Source organism: Pistacia vera, unplaced genomic scaffold, assembly GCF_008641045.1.
Source record: "Pistacia vera cultivar Batoury unplaced genomic scaffold, PisVer_v2 Contig481, whole genome shotgun sequence".
Lineage (NCBI taxonomy): Eukaryota > Viridiplantae > Streptophyta > Magnoliopsida > Sapindales > Anacardiaceae > Pistacia > Pistacia vera.
The window spans coordinates 27902-41657 of record NW_022196314.1 but is presented as its reverse complement, the minus strand read 5'-3'; the positions used below and the strand labels follow the sequence as shown (position 1 = coordinate 41657).

At 39.6% G+C, this 13756-nt stretch overlaps 1 protein-coding gene across 1 annotated transcript; it reads right to left on the bottom strand.

Annotated features, from left to right (window-relative positions):
- Positions 1-4315: 4315 nt before the first annotated feature.
- On the bottom strand, positions 4316-10708 carry LOC116146653. The gene is made up of 2 exons (XM_031432066.1): positions 10534-10708; positions 4316-4719 (listed from the first exon to the last, which is right to left on the bottom strand). The coding sequence occupies exons 1-2, from the start codon at positions 10607-10609 to the stop codon at positions 4412-4414; spliced, it is 384 nt and encodes a 127-aa protein (XP_031287926.1). The 5' UTR covers positions 10610-10708; the 3' UTR covers positions 4316-4411.
- Between the last annotated feature and the right edge of the window lie 3048 nt (positions 10709-13756).

The window sequence follows — 13756 nt, the reverse complement described above, 5'->3', positions numbered from 1 at the left end:
AGGGTACGGGTCCAATTTATTAAACCCGTTTTTTGAGACCCATACCCGTACTCGTACCCGGCCCAAATATACACGGTTTATACGGGTGAACCCGCGGGTACCCGTATTTGCACTAATGAATTTGAATCCCTAACAGGCTAACAGTAACCCCTAATTTTTTCACGCATTTAGCCATTGCCATTCACGCAGTCATGACTCACGCCTCTCACTCTCAGTCTCATCTCATCTTTGATCTCTCACTCTCATCTCATCTCTGATCTCTCACTCTCAGATTCTCAGTAACTTTATCATGGCCGCATCTCAATCTCTCATCAATCTTCTTCGTCTGAAGTTCAACTCCCTGTCTCGGTGTCTCCATCTTCGATTAATCGTCAGTTCATCACTCGTCGTCGTCAGTCATTCCCATTCCTAGTACCACAGTCGCCGGTCGCCATCACTCATCCTCGTCGGCTGGTAATGAATCCCTAACCCCTAATTTTGTTAACTTTGGAAAGAATCATATACCATGCATATGTTATACANCAATCTCCCTATGTCCAAGGCCAAACTCAACCTCATCGACTTGAAATAATCCAAAAAAAAAATGTAGTGGGCTTAAAGCTCAACCCGACATACACCAGATCGACTTGACCCAATTCAATGAGGTCGAGTTAAGGTTGAGTGCTTATATGTATTATGTTCAAAATTTAAACCAATTTTCGTTAATTATACTGTTACCTATATTTGTTTAAATCTTTTTAGTCTAACCCTTTTTACATGTTTAGTGATTCTTAAGTGTGCCGCGTTAGTTTTTCAATCTTAAAAAAAATGCAAAATAATTTGCTACTTTCTAAATTGCAAACTTCAGAGGTCATTGCAATTAAATTTCCTCATGATGCCGTGTGACAGACATGTTATTTTGCAGATTTGCAATGTTGCATAATATCCATGCTCGCAAGCTGTTTGAGGAAATGTCTTACATGATTTACATTAGTTAGTAGTAGACTTAGCAAAACGGGTTTGGACCCGCAGGTCAGCTCGTACCCAGGTAAAAAATATAGGGTACGGGTCCAATTTATTAAACCCGTTTTTTGAGACCCATACCCGTACTCGTACCCGGCCCAAATATACACGGTTTATACGGGTGAACCCGCGGGTACCCGTATTTGCACTAATGAATTTGAATCCCTAACAGGCTAACAGTAACCCCTAATTTTTTCACGCATTTAGCCATTGCCATTCACGCAGTCATGACTCACGCCTCTCACTCTCAGTCTCATCTCATCTTTGATCTCTCACTCTCATCTCATCTCTGATCTCTCACTCTCAGATTCTCAGTAACTTTATCATGGCCGCATCTCAATCTCTCATCAATCTTCTTCGTCTGAAGTTCAACTCCCTGTCTCGGTGTCTCCATCTTCGATTAATCGTCAGTTCATCACTCGTCGTCGTCAGTCATTCCCATTCCTAGTACCACAGTCGCCGGTCGCCATCACTCATCCTCGTCGGCTGGTAATGAATCCCTAACCCCTAATTTTGTTAACTTTGGAAAGAATCATATACCATGCATATGTTATACATAAAATTGTTGTCAATGCTTTAACAAGTCCAGTGATATTGATACATTTCATCTTTAGTTAATTTCTGTTTCCATTTTCAATATTTTCCCTATACGTTTTTTGGTTCTGTGGTTTCAAGTTTCAAGCTTAATAGATTACATTTAACCTAACAAGTGTAATCTGGATTAAGAAGGGCTATGCGTGGAGGTGTATAGCATTGTAAAAGGCTAACGGGAACTATGCCAAATGTCATATCTCACATCGTTAGTGAAGGAGTTTGACATTCCATTTACAAGTCTTGGATCCTCATAGTTGAGTAAACGTATTTTGGGTGAATGAGGCAAGCAAATCCGTGTAGGTCGCGATTTGACATCAAAGGCTTTGCATCTCATCTAAAAGATTCAAGGTGGTCCGTAGTTTAGAACTAAGTTGTGAAATATTTCCTTGGGTTTAGTTGTCTTTGGTTAGATACTGGTAGACTTTCATGTTTAATAATGGTTTCTCTAACAAATCCAAGTCAAGGGGCAGCTGAGAATTAGATTAAATTCATCTCTACAATTACTGTTTTAATGTAGATTCAATGAAATTTGGTTTCTAGTGTGCAAAGCTGCATTTGATATCATATTTATACCAGCCCTGTAATGTTGAGGTTAAAACAAGAGAGTATTATTTAATGTTAAACAATGAGACTTGATGTTCTTGAATGGTTTAGTATTTCTTCCATTTTGATCTGTTTGTTACTTACTGGAACAGAACTCTTGTGTTAGTGTGTTATTTAATGTTAAACACTCGTGTTAGTTTGTTCCATTTTGATCTATTTGTAGTTGATCATTGTTTTGTAGATGATGAGGTGAAAGATAATTCGGATGATGATCTTGATGTGCCATTGACTAATCTCGAGACTATGGAATCAAGAGACTCTATCACGCCCACTGTGGGATGAACATTTGCTGTTCTAAGAATGTTTTTTGTTGAATATTAGATTATGTATTTGTTTATTTTAATTGATATTTATAATATATTGAATTATTTTGTTTGTTTATGTGTAATTGTGTATTAGTGATTTTGTATTTGTTTATTTTGGTTGGTATTTGTAGTTTTGTATTATATGTTATTGTTTGTTTATGTGTTATTTGTTTATTGTTCATATTTGTTTATATTCTTAATTGAATTGAATTTAGAGTAGTTGATTTAGCGGGTGTNGTATCAAAAATGAATCCATGGTACTTCATGAAGGGTTCATGATGGATGAAGCCTCCTGGTCTTAGGCGACTCCAACACAGAGTTCATAACATAGATAACATGTTTTGAGCAATTTTCAGCTCTACTCTTTTTAAGTATTTGGTATCACAAGAATTTTTTTCTGATCTAATCGTTAAAAAACCCACATAAACCCATAAACTGAAAAAGAAATTTAACATATGTATGTTATTAGGAAATAACATCTTAAAAAACATATGTAATTTAATCAGCAAATAGCATCTACCAATCTTCAAAGGATCTCACAATCATACATAACATGTATTGGATCTAATTTAGAGTTCTGTATCCTAAAAGAGAAGGAAAATGGTAAAGTTATTTGGAAATTCAAGGAGCTTCAAGATATTAATAATTATGGATGGAAATCAAAACTTTTGGATTTTGCTATTTTTCCTTAGTGAAATGAAGTGATGACATGAAGTTTCATTTTTACTTTTCTTAAATATAAGAGCATGTAAATTTAAAAAGGGCCAGGTCTGTGCTGTTCCAAATACCAGCTTCTGTTTGTTCACCACAGGAATCATAATTATGTTTCCAAAGCTTTACTTTTTCATGCAAATAGAAGAATTGAATAGGTTGGAATATGTGGAGAAAGAAGAATGGATTACATGGACATTCGTTTTTGAAAATGTTCATTAACCCTATTCTATTCTGGAACACATACACTCTAGTTACTTCTAATTCCTTCGATATGATAGTTTTCTCAAATTAAAAATGGTTTTACTAGATAAATTTAGTGAGTGGATTAAATTATTTAATTGTTTTCTCTTTTTAACTGCTAATCAAGCAAACTAAACGGCCTTGTTCTGCCTAAAAAGAACAAGAATAGCTGTTTCTTTTCGCTAAATATTGTATTATTCTATTTAACGTTTGATCCTGTTTTGCAATTTCCTTTTTGTTCTGTTTGCTACACCTGACATGTTTCCAGTAACAAATTTGATATTAGCACTGAGAATTTCTATATTTACATATTCCATTGGGAGGTTTTGCATTTGCAGATGAAGAAATAAAAGCTCAAAACAGAGCAGAAGAGAAAGGGACTTGAAGCAGAGAGAGCCTGATGTTCCAAATGCAGAAATTTTACATGCATCATTTATGACTGGCTGTGGCAGATGAGATCTGTAATGTTGTGTTTGCTACACAAAATTATCTCACAAGACTAGAAAACCTTGCAAAGTATCGGAAATGAATCCGTTGTACTTCATGAAGGGTTCATGATGGACGAAGCCTTCTGGTCTTAGGCGACTCCAATACAGAGTTCATAACATAGATAACATGGTTTGAGCAATTTTCAGTTCTTCTTTTTAAGTATCTGGTATTATAAAAGAGTAGAGCTGCAACATTCGTTTCAAGTATTTGGTATCATAAGAATTTATTTCTGATCTATTTGTTTGAAAACCCACAAAAACCCATAAACTGAAAAAGAAATTTAACATATGTTTGGCAATAGGAAATAACATCTTAAAAAGACATAGGTTCAAGCAATAGCATCCAACAATCTTCAAAAGAGAAGGAAAATAGTAGTGTTGTATCACCTCACAAGGTGTTTCAAAAGACTAATGATTACACATAAGAAAACAGTAGTGTTAAGTCTGCCACAAATTAAACCCACATTAAACTTTCCAGAACAAGGCATATCCCAGTATTGATAAAGCTGATGCCATTGAAACAATGGAGAGCAAGAAATAACATCCTCGGAGAACTGCAAGTTTGGGCTTGTTTCTGATCAGCAAAGCGCAAAATGCCCCAGTGAAAGAGAAAATGATGCAAATCATGAAGGCAACAAACAACTTATAAGAAACTGAGTTTCTGTCTTTGTAATATTCTCCATCTAGTAAAATTGGAGCCGAAATGAATGCCAAACTTGTCCACAAATTAACCTTTGATACCGTATCCTGAAAAGCTAGGCTTGGAAGGAAATCTAAACATGAAAAAATTGAATGTATGAGGACATCAATTGAACTAAAATAATAATTTAATTCACTGATACAAATTGGATTGAATCAAGAATCATAATCTCAGATTTTGAAAAAGAAGAAGAAAAATTGTGTAAAATCCACCAAGTAAATATAAAGAAGCAATCTGACTCAAGAACTAATAATGTGAAATGAATTAAATTTAGTTAAAGATAGAATGAAATGATTTAAAAGAATTTACAGAAAATTTTGGTTATAAAGAGATCAACTAATCAATATAAATTTCAAGGAAATAATAATATTGTTAATAGCTACTTATGATTATGATGGACCACCAACAGTCAAGTGGTATAACCGTAAGGGGCAAAAATACAGGACAGCTGGAGCAGCAGCATAACAAGTGAGGCAGCAGCACAACAAGCGTGAATGAGTCTGTTTGACAGATGGAACAACAACACAGCTAGCATGACAAATAAAGGAATAAAAGGGGAACCAACAGAGGAAGAAGGCACTCAGAATATTGTTGGGAATTGTGGGGAGGAGCTGACCCTCGAAGATCAGCCTGGCTTCTTTCTTTTTTTCTGTTTTAGTCATATTTTCCTTTTGTTTGATTCACTGTAATGAACTACTGAATATCAATCCAAATATCCATTTTAAACAAGATATTCACTGCCTCTTTCTGTTCTTGGTTGATTGTAGCCTAAAATGGTTGATTGAATGCATGAGTAACTGAGTTACTTGGGTTGGTTCCATCAAATTGGTATCAGAGCCAAGCTTGATTCAGGGCATGGTTGGAACAAGGATGGATATAGAAATAGAGAACGTTGAGAAGGATGTAGCTAAAGTTACTGAAACGGTGAACACAATGGGAGATTTTAATCGATATGCAAAATTGGATGGCAAAAAAAAGATGAAGAAGAGGAGGAACGAAGAGAAATTTCGAAAACTCAAGTCGTGGCAGGGTTGAGCACAATGAACATGAGATAGGAAATCAAGGAGTGCCCACAAGGGGAAAACTTTGAAGGTGACCCATCCGGAGAAACTTGGAAACAAGGGGGTGAAGGATGGCATCATCATGAATGGAAGGGGAGAAAGTTGAGTTCTTTTCCGGTGAGACCCGTATGGATGGATATTTAAGGTGGAATTTACTTCACTTTCAACTTGATAGCTGAAGAACACAGGGTAGCAGCCACTGCATTATCATGGAGGGAAAAGCCCTCCATTGGTATCAATGGATGGAAACCAGGTTAAGGACAGTAGTGGCAGGAGTTTAAAATAGCTCTCTCCCAAAGGTTTAGCGGGACCCAAGAAGTGAGTCCCTTGGAGCTGCTGATGGCCACCAAGCAAACAGGCACAATTCTGGATTATCGCCGAAAATTTGAAGAAGTCGCAGCTTTAATGACAAATAAAAGGAAGAGTGCTCACTGCTGCTTTCTGAATGGGCTTAGGCCTGAAGTAAAAGCTGAAATCAAACTCCACAGCCCAATCTCATCCAACAGCCCAATTCACTAGTAATGTGGCCCAATTGGCCCAGCGTGTGGGGAAAGGAATAAAACTGTGGAGGAATTCAAATTTGGATCTGCGCGTGTAACTAAATGGAATTCACCTCTTTTGGTACAAAGTCTTACGCCCAGTCAACTCGACTATGGAAGCTACAAACCCAAATGCTATTGACCCAAGTCAACACTCATCAACCCACTCAACCCCACAACCACCTTGTCGACGCAACCCAAACGAAACCCACTCCAGCCCCAACTCGCCATCATCAGTCAATTTTTGCCCGATTCAGGCCGACGTGAGTTCCCTTCAAGCGAATGACGGAAGCCGAGATCCAACGCAAACGGAGAGGGGTTTATGCTATCGTTGTGCCGTGAAGTACTCTCCGGTCATAGATGGGGATAAGCAGGTACAAGTTCTATGTTGGAAGATAAGATCCTGAGGAGGTGAATGAGCTATCGGTAGAGGAACTCAAAGGGGAAGAAGATGCATCAGGCACAATGGAGCTTTCCATCAGTTCCGTGGAAGGTATCATGGGCCAAAAACCTTGAAGCTAAAAGGGGAAATTGCGGGAAGAAATGTGGTGGTTTTAATTGACAGCGGGCGTCTCCCAATTTCATCAACGACAGGTAGTGGATGAGCTCAAACTCCCTATACCCTCTACTAAATTTGGAGTCAGAGTTGGTGATGGGTACAGGGTAAGCTTGTCAAGGGGAATGTCGCGCAGTGAAGTTACAGCTGCAAGGTATCAGTAGTCCACCACTTCTACCCCTTCGATATGACTAGTGCGGATGTGATTTTGGGGTTGCATGGTTAGAGACACTGAGAGAAATCACCACTGACTGGAAAAATCAGTAATAATTCAACCAGTCCGGAAAATTATCATGTTGATTGGGACCCCTCTTTGAGCAGAACCAAGTTGTCATTGAAAAGGATTCTAAAAATGATCCAGTATGAGGCCAGGCTACTTGTTGGAAATAATAATTTGCAGGCGCAGAGCATGAAGAAGTAACGGATGAGGGTAATTGGGTGCACTATTGAGGAATACCAAGTCTTATTTGAACCGCTACCCGACTGCCACCGGCAAGACATTGTGATCACGCTATCAGGCTCGAACAGGCAGCTCCAGTCCCCATATCAACCCTATCGGTACCCATATTATCAGAAAATGAGATAGAGCGGATTGTACAAGAAATGCTGGTTTCCGGAATTATCAAGCCAAGTATCAGTCCCTTTTCCAGCCCAGTACTTTTGGTTAAAAAGAAGACGGAGGATGGCGTTTCTGCGTCGATTACCGAGCACTCAACAAAGTCACCATACCTGATAAGTTTCTGATACAGACAATGGACGAGTTATTTGAACGAGTTAGGCGGGGCCACGATATTCTCAAAGCTCGACCTTAATTCGGGATATCACCAAATTCGTGTCCGGGAGGAAGATACTCATAAGACAGCCTTCCGCACACACGAAGGGCACTACGAGTTTCTAGTAATGCCCTTCGGATTATCGAATGCGCCGTCCACCTTCCAAGCTCTCATGAACAACATTTTCAAACCATACTTACGTAAGTTCATCTTGGTTTTTTTTAACGACATATTGGTTTACAGTACTAACTCAGAAGCACACTCGCACCATTTGAGACTCACATTTCAGGTTCTACTCGACCACCAATTGGTGGTTAACAAGAAAAAATGCACTTTCGGGCAATGTAAGTTGGAATACTTAGGCCACATTATTTCAGGCCAAGGAGTTGCCGTTGACCCTTCCAAGGTAGATTGCATATTAAAATGGCCTGTTCCGAAGGATGTAAAGGCGCTCCGTGGATTTCTGGGTTTGACAGGATATTATCGGAAATTCGTCAACGGTTATGGGGCCATTGCCTTACCCTTAACAAATCTGCTCCGTAAGGATTCTTTTGTGTGGTCTGAGGTAGCACAAAAGGCATTAGAAGAATTGCAAAAGGTAATGACTACTGTTCCAGTCCTCGCCATGCCGAACTTTTCAAAAACATTCGTCATTGAGACAGAAGCTTCAGGATACGGTATCGGGGCTGTCCTAATGCAGGAAGGCAGACCCTTGGCCTTCTTAAGTCAAGGTCTTTCCACTCGCTCGCGGCTTCGTTCGGTTTAAGAGAGAGAATTGATGGCCGTGGTCCTTGCGGTTCAAAAATGGCGCCACTACTTGTTGGGTCGCAGTTTCATTATTAGAACCGATCAGCGAAGCCTTCACTATTTGAATGAGCAGCGGTTACAAGTTGAAGAACAACACAAATGGATAATCAGGTTGCTCGGATTAAACTATGAAATTCAGTATAAACCCGGGTTAGAAAATAAAGCTGCAGATGCCTTATCCCGACGTGATGGCACGGTTGAGTGTACAGCCATTTCAATCTGTTATTTCGCCAAAAAATAAGAGTGGGTAGAGGCCATTCAACGTGACAGCAAGCTGCAGAAAATTTATCAAGATCTGATCATCGATTCATCCAGCCATTCGCAATTCAGGTTAGTGGGTTCCTTACTCTACTATGATGATCGTTTGGTGCTGCCCAAATCCTGTCCCCAAGTGCAGCAACTTCTGCGGGAATTTCACTCTTCCCCAGCCGGGGGCCATTCTGGTTATTTCCGTACTTACAAGCGGCTGGCGCAAGTAGTTTATTGGGAGGGAATGAGACAGGATATCCAGGCTTTTGTAAAGGCCTGCTCAGTTTGCCAACAAAACAAATATGATGCACTGCAACCGGCTGGCCTCCTACAACCTCTACCTATTCCATCTCAGGTTTGGGAAGACGTGTCCATGGATTTTATTGGGGGCCTTCCTAAGGCTCACAGGCTGGACACCATCCTGGTTGTGGTGGATTGCCTTACGAAGTATAGCCACTTTCTTCCCTTGTGACACCCTTTCACAGCTCAAGAAGTGGCCAACCTGTTCCTTACAGAAATTGTCCGTTTACATGGCTTTCCCCGCACTATTGTCTCCGACCGTGACCGAATTTTCATGAGTTTATTCTGGGGAGAATTGTTTAAACAATCAGGAACTCAACTCCACATGAGTACCGCCTACCATCCTCAAACGGAGGTTGTCAACCGTTGTGTCGAAACTTACCTCCGCTGTTTTGCAGGGCATCAACCGCATCAATGGCCCAAATGGGTAGCCTGGGCAGAATACTGGTTTAACACCACTTACAACCGCTCTTCAGGAATGACTCCGTTCAAGGCTCTCTATGGTCGCGACCCTCCCATTCTTTTAAAATATAGTGAGCACTCTTCTGTGGTGGATGCCGTAGACCAGCAACTAACAGACCGCAATTCCATCTTAGAGGAATTAAAGCTGAACCTGAATAGGGCCCAAGAACACATGAAACAATATGCTAATGGCAAACGTCGGGAAGTTCAATTTTCCGTAGGGGACTCCGTCTACCTGAAACTTCAGCCTTACCGTCTTCGCTCCCTCGCAAGGCGAGTCAATGAAAAGCTCAGCCCCCGTTACTACGGACCCTTCTCCATTACGGCCAAAGTGGGACAGGTTGCGTATCGCCTCAACTTACCCCCCACAGCCCGGATACATGATGTCTTTCATGTCTCGCAACTGAAACGAGCCACCGCTGCCCCTATGACTACCCAGCCCCTTCCCACCGTACTCACTAGTGATCTGGTCCTGCAAGTCGAACCTGAACAGGCTCTACGTAAACGACGCCTCCTGAACGGTACGTATGAAATCCTAATCAAGTGGAAGTCACTTTCCCATTGTGACAATACATGGGAGGATTATGCTGCCATATGCCACCAATTCCCTTCTTTCCACCTTGAGGACAAGGTGGCACTCCTTGGGGAGGGTAATGATGGACCACCAATAGTCAAGTGGTATAACCGTAAGGGGCAAAGAAGGAAGAGTAATACAGGACAGCTGGAGCAGCAGCATAACAAGTAAGGCAGCAGCACAACAAGCGTGAATGAATCTGTTTGACAGGTGGAACAACAACACAGCTAGCATGACAAATAAAGGAATAAAAGGGGAACCAACAGAGGGGGAAGGCATTGAGAATATTGTTGGGAATTGTGGGGAGGAGCTGACCCTCGAAGATCAGCCTGGCTTCTTTCTTTTTTCTGTTTTAGCCATATTTTCCTTTTTGTTTGATTCACTGTAATGAGCTACTGAATATCAATCCAAATATCCATTTTAAACAAGACATTCACTGCCTCTTTCTGTTCTTGGTTGATTGTAGCCTAAAATGGTTGATTGAATGCATGAGTAACTGAGTTACTTGGGTAGGTTCCATCAGATTACAAAAAGAATGAACTTGAAGAAATAGCTTTGCTTACTACCTGAACCAGCCTTAGCCTTTCTCTCATGTGCTTTAGATCTCAGCCTTCTGACAACCTCAGCCTTTCTGGGACACATCGGGATGAGCTTATCTTCAAGTTCTTGCCAGAAATTAAATAACCTGCTCACTTGCAGGTTATGGACCTGGTGATCACCATCACCAAGGAAATCAAGACCAACAAGGAGAACCTGATGATTAGGCGGTGGTTCATTTTGTGCAGTCGATGAGCCCCCTCCGATCTCAGGATTTGTATGCTCTGCAGGCTCTTTATCTGTCGTAGACCCGTTAACTTGCACGTTATGGACCTGGTGATCGCCAACAACAGGGAGAACTTGATGATTAGGCGGTGTTTCATTTTGTGCAGTCGAGAAGCCCCCTGCGGTCTCATGATTTGTATGCTCTGCAGGCTCATTATCTGCCTGAGTGGAGGACGTTCCAGATTCCAAATCAGATGATTCTGGTGCATAATTAACAGTCGAGGAGCCCCCTCTGGTCTTAAGCTCTTGAGATGCAGGAGAAAGAGGTTTTTTTGGGTCAGATGACAGATGGGAATTACAGTAATAAAAAAAATAAAAAAAAAATTAATAGAAACAATAAACATTGATTCGTTGCACGTTGGATTCATTAATACATATAAGAAGGCCAAATTTAAAGTAGGTATCTATAGATTTCTTGTAGTATTGAACTCATCACTCCATTAGTTACAAAATCAGCAGAGATAGCCCTGGAAGTAGCTATGTGAAATGGGATATATATCATATATAGATCAAACGAACGATAGATGGGTACATGAAAATTAATATTTTATTTTTCTTAATATAAAACTCATGTGAAATATTAAAAAAATGTTAGTGGAATAATATGGTAATGATTGCATTATGATGATTATCATTGTTCAGTCATACAAATTGAATTGAATCAAGAATCATAATCTCTCAGATTTCGAAAAAGAAGAAGAAAAATTGTGTAAAATCAACTAAGTAAATATAAAGAAGCAATATCACCTCAGCCTTTCGGGAATAATCTCGAAATAGCTTACTTACCAGATGAAGCAGCCTTAGCCTTTCCCTCACGAGCTTCAGATCTCAGCCTTCCGACAACCTCAGCCTTTTCGGGAATAATTTGGATGAGCACATCTTTAAGTTTTTCGGGCATATCTTTCCATAAAATATATTCACCTTCAGTCATATTAAACTTGTGCCTGCCATTTGATTAAAGCTTTAGGGAGCATAATTTTATGTTTCAGAGCACGAACAAATTTCAGACTTTGGTCAAGGATACTTACCCGTTTTCGTTCACTACTGCCTGACATGATTGTTCCACAAGCGGATCTCTACAACAGTCCTTGAACCTGCCATTTGAGTATGAGGCAACAGAAGATACCTGAGAGCCCAAACTAATTCGCTATTTAGAGAAGAAATTCATACCTGGGCCCGCGGCGGATATCACTCCTAAGAAACCAAGTAGCTTTGAAAGGCTCTATAATACGCACCGTCTGGTACTGATATTCTCTCATAGTTACTGAAGTATTCGATGGGAAAAGCGTAAAAAAAAAAATTTATCAGAATTGAAGTGCAGGTTAGGCAGAAACTATTCAGAAGAAGCGCGTCCCCGTGCATTGTTGGTGTTATATGGTGTTGATTGCATTATGATGATTATCATTTGTTTAGTTATTGAATGTATGAGGACATCAACTGAACTAGAAATAATGAATTAATTTAATGATACAAATTGAATTGAATCAAGAATCATAATCTCAAATTTCGAAAAAGAAGAAGAAAAATTGTGTAAAATCAACTAAGTAAATATAAAGAAGCAATCTCAAGAACTAACAATGTGAAATGTATTAAATTTAGTGAAAGATAGAATGAAATGAATTAAAAGAAAATTGTTCACATAAATTAAGGAATAATATTGGTTAACAGCTGCTTATGATTATAAAAGGAATGAACTTGAAGGAATAGCAGCTTACTGACCAGGTGACAAAGCAGTCTTAGCCTCTCTCTCACTTGCTACAGATCCCATCCATCCCATTCCGAGCTTTGCGGGGGGCATATACTCAACTTCCCATATACCATATCTACCTTTAGTCATATTAAACTCGTCGCTGCCATTTGATTAAAGTTTAGGGAGCAGAATTTTATGTTTCAGAGCACGAACGAATTTCAGACTTTGGTCAAGGATACATACCAGAATTCGTTCACTTCTGGCTGTTTATACGATCTTTCTAAAAGATTGCTTGATGCTTTTATAAGTTCGTACATACGTCTCAAATGATAGAATCTTGTAACAGAATCATCGTCATACGGGAACGAATAAGATCTTTCAAACTCTTGATTAAGTGTCGTCTCGTCCTGATCTTCACTCATAGTTACTGAAGTTTTCGATGGGAAAATCGTAAAAGATTCGTCTGGAATTCGCAGAAGAAAAAATTTATCAGATTTGAAATGCAGGTTAGGCAGAAACTATTCAGCAGAAGCGCGTGAGAATGTAACCCCCGTGCATTTGTTGGTGTTATATGGTGTTGATTGCATTATGATGATTATCATTTGTTTAGTTGTTATTGAATGTATGAGGACATCAATTGAACTAAAAATAATAAATTAATTCAATCAAGAATGAACTTGAAGAAATAGCTTACTTCCCGGCGAACCAGCCTTGGCCTTTCCCTCACGAGCTTCAGATCTCAGCCTTCCGAAAACCTCAGCCTTTTCGGGAATAATTTGGATTAGCACATCTTTAAGTGCTTCGGGCATATCTTTCCATAAATTATATTCAGCTTCAGTCATATTAAACTTGTGCCTGCCATTTGATTATAGCTTTAGGGAGCAGAATTTTATGTTTCAGAGCACGAACGAATTTTAGAATTTGGTCAAAGATCCTTACCCCTTTTCGTTCACTACTGCCTGAAATGATTGTTCCTCAGGTGGATCTTCAGATGATGAACAAAAATGTTCCAAGTTGACCATTTCTTCCAGCATTCGCCCATCCTCACACCTGCCATTTGAATATGAGGCAACAGAAGATAAGTGAGAACCCAAACTAATTCGCTATTTTGAAAAGAGATACATACAAGATGTCTCTGCAATTCTTCGTTGGTCTTTCTGGAAATTTAGATCGCAGCCATCTAACAAGCTCAGCCTTTCTATTATAATCAGGATACAATTGAAAATATATGTCAACCAATTCTTCATCCAAAAGTATCCAAAAGAGAACTTCTTTAA